The sequence below is a fragment of the Danio aesculapii genome, chromosome 14 (assembly GCF_903798145.1).
Source record: "Danio aesculapii chromosome 14, fDanAes4.1, whole genome shotgun sequence".
Classification (NCBI taxonomy): domain Eukaryota; kingdom Metazoa; phylum Chordata; class Actinopteri; order Cypriniformes; family Danionidae; genus Danio; species Danio aesculapii.
The window spans coordinates 43,699,567-43,709,327 of NC_079448.1; the positions used below are offsets into that span (position 1 = coordinate 43,699,567).

Below are 9,761 nucleotides of genomic sequence, written 5' to 3' on the forward strand. Positions count from 1 at the left end.
TAAATATTTAGTGAATGAGGAGGTATTTTATAATAAAAATGTAAATTGCGAATCTAAACTCCAAACAAATGCAGAGAAGCTACCGTCCGGTGACAGCGACAGTGACGTCACTCGAGCATGCGTCTACTGGACAGTCTACACAGTCTACTAACACTCAAATGAGAATTGTTGCAATGCACAATGTGCAATAGGGACCATCAAAATAAAGTGTTACCAAAAAATAATTGCGATGCTATTAAAGATGTAGCAAAATTATCAGAGAATATAAAAGCATTTCATAAATTTTTTGGTACTGTAGGGAAAGAATCTATTTAATGTAGGTACATTTTAAAGTAGCTGACTGAAATCAACATAAAACACTGTAAAAATGATTAATTACACACAATCCATTTGTGTTGGGGCAACATGAAGGAATTAAGTTACCTTATTATTTTTTTACAAATTTAAGTGGATTGAGCATAAAACAAATAAGGCGTCCCCCCAAAAAAAACTCAAGAATTGTGTTGTTTCAGCTCATACTATCTTCATCAAATTTGAAATATAAACTAATGAGACACTTGGCTTCATAATGTATTATTTTACATATTTTTTTAGCATGAAACTTTCTAGATGGACCATAGTAAGGCTCAAGGTGTCTTATTTCCAATGATACCCAATACCTTATGTTTATAGCTCACAGGGGTCAAGAACTGTAACTATTTAAAGTTAGGTAGGTAAATCCCCAAAAGTGAGTGCTGGCTATAAGTAGTTTGAATAAACAGCAAACATTTATTTGAGTGAAACACTGCTAAAAATAGGTTAAACACAAAGGTTAAAAGTTTAAATTAAATAAAAATATATATTTTGTATATTAGCAAAATTTTCTGACAAATCCAATATGAACATAGAATGGTATGGCAATTAGAAGTAATGATGTTTGTACTGCAAAAGTAGTAATGACTTTATTTTAAACACCATTGTTTGGTCTTATATACAATATATGATCTAACAGGGCTGGTCTGAGTAGCCCAGGCAAATGCAGATGCAAAAAGCACATTTGAAACATATGTGGGTGTTTTAGTGACGGAGCGTAAATCAAGACTGAATCTTCCAGCTGCAACCCATCACTAGGAAACATCCATACACACTCATTTACGCTCATACACTACGGACAATTTAACCAACCAAATTCACCTACACCTATGTTTTTGGACTTGTCGGAGAAACCAGAGCACCCGGAGGAAACACTGGGAGAACATGCAAACTCCACACAGACACGTCAACTGACCCAGCTGAGGCTCGAACCAGCGATCTTCTTGCTGTGAGGCGAATGTGCTACCCAGTGCTCCACCCTGCACCCCTCCTACCGCCTTCTTGATCATATTAAGTGGCCTTTATTAATATGTACAGTACTTACCAATAAGTACAACACTTCTGGTGCTCTTGAGGTGGGACATAGGTAGGTTAGGGACAGCTCAGGGGGTAGTTGTAGATTAAATTTGGGTTAAGGTAAGGGATGGATCAACAGTGTAAAACTAAATGTAATTACAGAAATTAATTACAGATGTAAGTACAAGCAGATCATTTTTTAAAATGTTAGTACAATGTAAAAACACTAAAAGTATCTGTTATATTACAGTTTCAGTATTTTGTGTTTTCAGTTTATTTACAGTTGTCAAATGCATTACGCAATCTTAATCTCGGGTCTGTCGACTTTTGATGTTGAAAACTATAACAACTACTGATTTAACTTTTTGTGGTTTGAAATAATATAAGGTGTAAGAAAGAATATATAGAGAAATAAGTCTGTGTAGTGATCAGCGGTAAAATCAGAAACTTGTGGCAATTCAGTTGTGGAAATATTTTTTTAATAAGAACAAATGCTGCAGCCAGTACTCTGCCCCTTTTGTTTAAGCTTATCAGTTACAGTAAGAGTGGCAATGGAGACAGTTAAGAACCATCTGTCCTTTGTTCATATAAAGAACAAAGGTGTTAATAGGGCAACTTGCAGCACGGCTTTTGATTTAATCAACATTTTCATTCTAATCAGCCATTTCTCAGACACAGAGAAACATGTGAATTACAATATTTCCATCTAACACAGTGAATACAAAATGGAATATTTAGCTTCATATACCCAAGACAGAGTGCATAGGGCCCTGGCAATTTAGGGGCCCAGTGACGTCTCCCACCCCACCCCCCTATAGTCTTTATATTTTCAACACAATGTCTTGGGTAAACTGGAAGTGGTTGGGAAAGTGAATTATGCACTGGAAAATATTTAAGACTCTTAAATATAAAAACAGTTTAACTGTAGACTATAACTATGTAAATGCCCATCAGTGACCACCTCACAGGATCATCCAATCACATCTTTTCAATCCCACCTTTCAGGAAAAGGATTAAAATTCCCTCAAAGTAGTTGAAAGTATGGTTCGCAATATGAGTGGTTTGAAAGACTGGTGTTTTGCAAAAAGTTGCTTGTGTTGCGGCTTGAAGGGTGGCTGAAAAAGGTCTTCATTTTCAGTAATTCTCTCCAAAGGGTTCCTGCATGTCCCAGGTCATCTGAATTGCTCAAAGACTTCAGAACTTTTCAGAGCTTTTGCTGCGTGTTCCATAAAGGATTTTCATGGTGTTTGAATTCACACTTTACCAAGACCTGAGGACCTCTACTTTCAAGGATAAAGATGTCGGCATGTTCCAAACATCAGCACCACCACCTTCAGAAATCTGCAGTCTGCTTGTTCTAAAGTAGCCAGATTTCCTCTTCTCAAGGCTCAAGAGACCTGTCTACTTATTCCATGCATCAAGTACCGCAAGAAGATCCAGTAGTTTCCAACAACTGCATCAACAGCAGAAGCGTAAATATACCACTTTCCAAACCTCTATCAGAGACCATGGCATAGTGTATTTCAGTATAAGATATACTAATTAATTAGATGTTTATAACTGATATTCATTAATTACAAAAACTTTCACAGTTTGTTATTTTAGAATAAGGTTTACTTTATCAGACTCTAGCTTATCTTTAGAAAAGATAACAGAGTAATTAATCCCAAATCCTCAACTTAATCACCTTCATGAATCATGCCCAAGCACTTAATTTATTGTACATTTAGTTATGCATAGGTATTAATTATACAAATTCTGAAAGTGTTTATTATCAGGCCAAATTTGAATGATAGTGAGATAGTCTGACTTGTAGAGCCTTTTACTGCATTATCAACACAGGAATATTCATTTTCCTGTATTATTAACATAAGGGTAACTAAAATCACTAAATGTACAATAAATTAAGTGCTTAGGCATGATTCATGAAGGTGGTTAAGTTGAGGATTTGGAATTAATTACTCTAATTTAATATTGGTGTCAAACCAAATAAATTATCACTACATTATTTGGTGCCATAGGAGATGCTAAAATATCAATATTATTATCAATACCAAAATATTGATGTTAATATTTGTGATAAATTTAAAATAACACTACATCTGTAAAACAACAGAAATGTACTGGCAGTTTATTACAAAGTTTCTGTATGAAAATATACAACAGCAACCCAAAATATCACTTTAAACTACTAAAAACGTTCATAAAATTCACTTCTTCGCAAATAAACTGGGAAAAAATAAAAACATGAATCACAAAATACAGAAACTGCCAATTTGTGAATATTTTACAGTGCATGTATGTACATAACAAGTGCATTGTACTAAACTATTCATTTAAATGTATGTACGTAGTAGTTAAGTACACCTAATATAAAGTGTGACCGAAATATGTTAATTGTGCATTCCATTTTTGGATTTGGAAAATGGGGTGATAAATCCCTAATTGCTAGAAAAGTATGTGATATACATACAATATTAATAAAAAACTGATAAATAGGAAGTCACAATTACATAGAGATAAATAATTCTACAAAATGTAAGCAATAAACAGAATTATCAGTGAATTAATAAATAAATCACATGCTTGAAATGCTTGAAGTAAAACTCAGTTATTAACTCTCAGACACTACAACCCACTGTATCAGCAGCCCACATGAAAGCTGAGCAGTGCACACTTTCTAGATTAGTTCCATTTCCAGACACTCACGAGAGCACATTCACACATATGTTGCACAACAACAACACCTTCATCATAGTGTTGCATTAACAGTGCAGAAAAAAAAATCCAGTTCACAGATACATCAGAGTCTGAAGAAGAGGACTAATTAAAATATTAAAAGTAACATTTTTGAGTTGAACTTGACATCACATCAGCGCAAACAAATCTAAATGAATAAAACAAATTCTTTCTGGTGTATTGTTTCAGAGAATTAATGACATTTATTAATAGCAGCAAATAATCTGTGAGAAATTAATGGGAAATATTGGTGTCAACATCAAAGTGTACTTTCCAAGTGGTGTGTATATAATTACAAACATATAATTGTAAACATATAAACCTTTAATATATAAACATTTTATAAACATATTAGATCAAGTAATTAACTTACAAGCAAGCATCTACTTTAATGTTTCAAAAAAGTTTTGTACAAATAAACAGTCAACATGTGGGTTAAACAATGTTCCATTATCATCCTTCAACATAATGGGTTGCATAACAGCAGGGTGCAAATTATACATTCGCAGTCAGGGGGCTGTGCTTTGCTAAGTTTTCAATTGATCTATTTACTTAAATGACATCAAATTTATTAATAAGATGTATTTAAGTTTTCAGTTTTCATGTTTTGAAGGATATTTAATGTATTCTGACATACAGTAACCTGATTATTTCAGAGGTTACTGTAGCTCAAACTATGTATCTAACTTTATGTTTTGTACTTTACTTTTAGGCTATGTAAATACAAACACCTATTTTACAAGAAGAGTGCTCTAGATCTGGTTAGCTGGTTCAGACTGTTGAATGATTCTTGCAAAGACTGATTATGCATGAACCCTGTATTATCTTTTATTTTAATTAATAATGTTATTATTTAAGATACAGATCATGGAAAATTAGTTCTCACTATTTAAGGTGTGATCAGCCCATACATCTTGTTTTGAAGCCGTTTCGGGGGGATTGAGCATTAATTAGGCGGGTTCAACCCCCCCCCCAACCCCCCTGTAATTCACACCCTGCATAACAAGTATTTATGTAAAAAGAGACATTTTTATTTTAATATATAAAAGAATAATTTGTTTTGGTAAAAGTGTATCACCTCTTGTTTTTCCTCCTGAAAACACAATCAAATTGAAAATAAAAGGACACATTCTAATTTGTGGGTGAAACCAAATTGAAAATAGAAATTTGGAAATTGTATATATACAGATACTGAAGTATACTATTATAAAATAAAAATTCTTTACAATAAATTTGCCAATTACAGATTCAAAATACAGTGCATGGAAAATTAATGGACAGGACCAATGCGAATGATCCAAAATGTTGAATAAACCACAATGTAAATGGAATAACATGTAAATAATGCACTACATATTTTTTTAATTACATTTTTTTTCTCCTACTAAATAAAAAATAACTATAATATCAAGTGCACTTTCTGGTGAGATTTTCCGTCAGATTTAATGTTTTTCTGAGTGCGTTGCATATGTATAGACTACATATGTCAAATTTTCATCATCAGGTTCCTGAATGAAAACAGGTGCCAGATTTATCAAATTAACTAACATTTAAATTCACTACATTTGTAAACAAAATGCTAATAATTAATACTGACATAGAAATAGGCTACACTTTATTCTCAAAATTCATAAAAGCAACTCGCAATCATTATATTACGATATTATTCACATGATCTTTTGTTGCTTTGATTATTTATGTTCTAATTTCGCAAGTCACTTTGGATGAAAAAAATGTAATGTTGGTGAAACATTGTGAATAATAATCTAAATGAAAAAATACTGTGCTCCTGGTGATGATGAAACTGTCTATTTTAAAAGCAATTTTTTAATTAAATTTTTTTTTGGAGCAGAACAAAACAACGGATTAAACAACATCAGTGTCTAATGCTACAAACTAATCGATTAAAGCATTGCTAAAAAATATAAATTCTTCTTTAATTGACAGCAAATAACCTTAAAATAATCTTACCTGAGCACTTGAATGCCCTCTGATTTGATTTTCTTGTCTAGAGTTTCTCACTGTGTCAAAAGATACAGAAATAAAGATGTTATGAGTGTAATTATTTAAAAACATAAATGCAAATGAAGAACACTGAGTCAGACACGGTTCATGCACACACACCTCTGCTAAAAATGAACGCAATGAGAGCAAAAACTAGACCTCCACAAAGTCCCAAAGCACAAGGCAATCCAAGCACTGCTGGATAGACACTTTCATTTGCTGAAATAAATGCACATTAATGTTTCTCAGAATTAATAAAAACTTGTAGATGATTCATTTCAGTAACAAATTGAAAGAAATAGATTTACAAATAATTACACATTTCTGTAGTGCTGTTTTCATTGCATTTTTGTTGACACGTTTTGTTGAAATTTGATGTCTCAGATACTGAAGCTTGATGACCTGGGATTAACATAACATTAATGTAAAATTGCATATATTAAATTCATAAATGTGATCCTGGATCACAAAAGCAGTCATAAATGTCAATTTTTGAAGATTGAGACTTACACATCACATTAAAGTTGGTTTGTTAGAATAGTAAAATGTTTAGCTGAGATATAACTATTGAAAATCTGGAATCAGATGGTTAAAAAAAATCGAAATACTAGGAAAATCACCTTTTAAGTTTGACAAAAGATCTTTTGATGTATTTATGGTAGTAAATTTACTAAATGTTTTCACGAAAGATGACCTTTCTTTAATATTCTAATGAGTTTTGGCATTAAAGAAAGCGATCGTTTTGACTACAATATATTTTTGGCAATTCCCACAAAACCCGCGCAAAATAAGACTGCTTTTGTGGTCCAGGGTCACAAAATATCATTTTAATTTGTTATACATGCGAACTACAAATAAGCTAAATACATTATGTAACATAATGAAATCATTATAATGCACACATTGTTTCTGATAATTATTGTGATGATTTAAAAATAACTGTTACCTTTAATTTTCAGATGTGTTCCACTTCCAAACTCAACATAATATTCTCTTGATGCACAATAGTACACTGCTTCATCTGACTGAATGATGTCTGAGATTGTCAGATTGGTGCTGCAGCCCAGTCTTTTGCCCCCAAAACGTTCATTTTTGAATTTATTGTAAAAAATGGGCTCTGACAGTGTCTGAAATGCTGATATGACTCGAGGTTGTTGACCAGCAACTTGCTTGTACCAAAAAATGTTATTGCTACATGAAATACACCGCAGAATCACAGTGTTGCCAAGTTCTACAGTCATGACTTTATCTGGCTGATCAATACGTGAATGTGCAGTGCCTGAAAAAAATGAAAATGCCATAAAACAACATGGATATTTCAACATGAATAAATAAATAGTGCTTTATAGAATAGAACAACATTTATCCGAGACACAACTATTGAAAATCTGCAAACGGATGGTTAAAAAAAAATCTAAATACGAATCGAAATTCACTTTCAACGTTAAACAACGTTAACGTTTTACTAAATGTTTTCATGGAAGATGACCTTTGTTTAATATACTAATGATTTTTGACATGTATTAAATATATTGGTAACAATTTCTACAAAAGCCCATGCTCATAGTGAATTATAACAGTTGATAATGTTTTATAATCAAGCATAACACATTTTATAAATGCATCTATAAACACACAACAGAACCTTCACTGTAATGACAGTTATATATAGTGTTCATTTATAAAAGCATTCACTTATTTGACAGAAAAATGTGGTTAAGTTACTGAGTTGTTGTAACTACAACATAACATTGTTTTAACATTGCAGACTGCATCTTTATAAATACAGTTATGACTGACTAATAAATACTAATACATCAGTATTTCATGTGTTTGAATATGTAGATATAAAAATGACATGCATCACTAATAAGCGTTAATAACACTGTTACAAATGTAGCTATATCTGTCATAATACATTACAGGTTGTGTCTTATAGATGCATTTTTAAAATTGTTATGCTTGATTATAAATAATTACAAACAGCATTAGAATTCATTATGAGCATGAGCTTCACAGAAAGTAATGTTTACTTTATTTACTAAATGTGATCAGAATAACAAAGAGCTCTAAAACTAAATAAATAACAGCAATGTAATAAAATAAATATTTCCAAAATTATATTTTAAAGCAAATGAGCAAGAAACACACAGTGGTACTTACATGCAATACAAAGAACAGTAACAAATGCCCAGAGAATCATTGTAAAATAGTATAACAATTTTTTTTTCGGCTGTCTTTTAAATCTATCAGAGAGTAGAGAGTCTTATTGCAGTGCAAGAGGTCCTTATATACGTCCTGTACTAACCACACTGTTACCTCGAATAATTACCATTGGTTGAGACTAAAAAAAGGGGTTCATATCACCCACATTCGTATAGGAGTAGACAGTCAAAGTCACTGAATCATTTGTGTTTTAGATTGTTACTTTTAAAAAGAATGTATTTAAGGATTGAATGTGCAGATTAGCTACAGATTATGTTGAATTTAAACAAGTTAAATTTAGTAATGTTGAACCTAATTTGTTTATTTTAATTCAACCCAAATCAATTGTTTACAACCACTTAACTTAAAATAATTAGTAAATGCAAGGAATCATCTTTGAATCATTTTTTTTTCAGTGTACCAATATGTCTTGACAACAGCTGTGTCAGGTTTTTTTTGCATGATGTTTTTAAAAAAATTATTCTGTTCATCAAGGCAGAATTTATTAAATGTAATTATGTTTTTTAATATTTATAATTTTTTTAAATAACTGCTTTCTTATTGTACAGTGTAAGTCAGAATTATTAGCCCCCTTTAATTTTTTTTCTTTTTTAAATATTTCCCAGATGATGTTTAACAGAGCAAGGAAATTTTCACAGTATGTCTGATAATATTTTTTATTCTGGAGAAAGTCTTATTTGTTTTAAAAAAAACTATTTTAAGGTCTAAATTATTAGCCATTTTAAGCTTTATTTTTTTGACTGTCTACAGAACAAACCATCATTTCATTCATGTGACTCTGAAGACTGGAGTAATTAGGCTGAAAATTCATCATTAAAATCACTGGAATAAATGATTAAATTAAATTAAATTCTAAACTACTTTTGAACAGTTATTTTATAGTGCAACATTTCACAATTTTATAATTTGTACTGTATTTTGAGCAGGAGAAGCTTATTTTAAAACATTTAAAAATCCTACTGAAAAAAACTGGCAAGCAGATGCCATTAAGCAGTCTACTTGAACAAAGGGGAGTAAGAAAAATCAGAACTAAAGAACTAAAGATCAGATGAATATGATAGAACGTCAGCTTTTAAGTTTGTCCAGAAACATCGCAGCAATATTGGTCCAACTTTCAGTAGTATTGTCTTTTGCGCGGTTGTACCTTTCAGCAAGGCAATGTCTCTAAAATATGATAACCAGGTGTAAGTTAGGGGAGTGGATGGTTCAACCAGTAATTTGAAAATAGTATTTTTTGAAGCACTGCTTAGCTGATGAGGTTTTTCTGATAAGCGTTCAGTGATTTATGAGAGGAATTTCCAGTTTAGGGCAACTTTAACTCAAAATAAACGAAACAAATAATTTGAAATATCAAGGATGCTCTACAAATTATTCTATCAGTTTCATACATTCATTTTCCTTCAGCTTATTCATTCATTCATTCA

The 9,761-nt window shown here is 31.6% G+C and overlaps 1 gene segment (V, D, J or C); it reads right to left on the bottom strand.

The window, feature by feature from the left end:
- Positions 1-5,549: 5,549 nt before the first annotated feature.
- LOC130240239 (T cell receptor beta variable 11-2-like) lies at positions 5,550-8,341 on the bottom strand. The segment is given in 6 exon segments: positions 5,550-5,615; positions 6,079-6,128; positions 6,271-6,330; positions 6,430-6,513; positions 7,058-7,390; positions 8,275-8,341. Coding segments are annotated over 6 exon segments (633 nt in total).
- Positions 8,342-9,761: the final 1,420 nt, after the last annotated feature.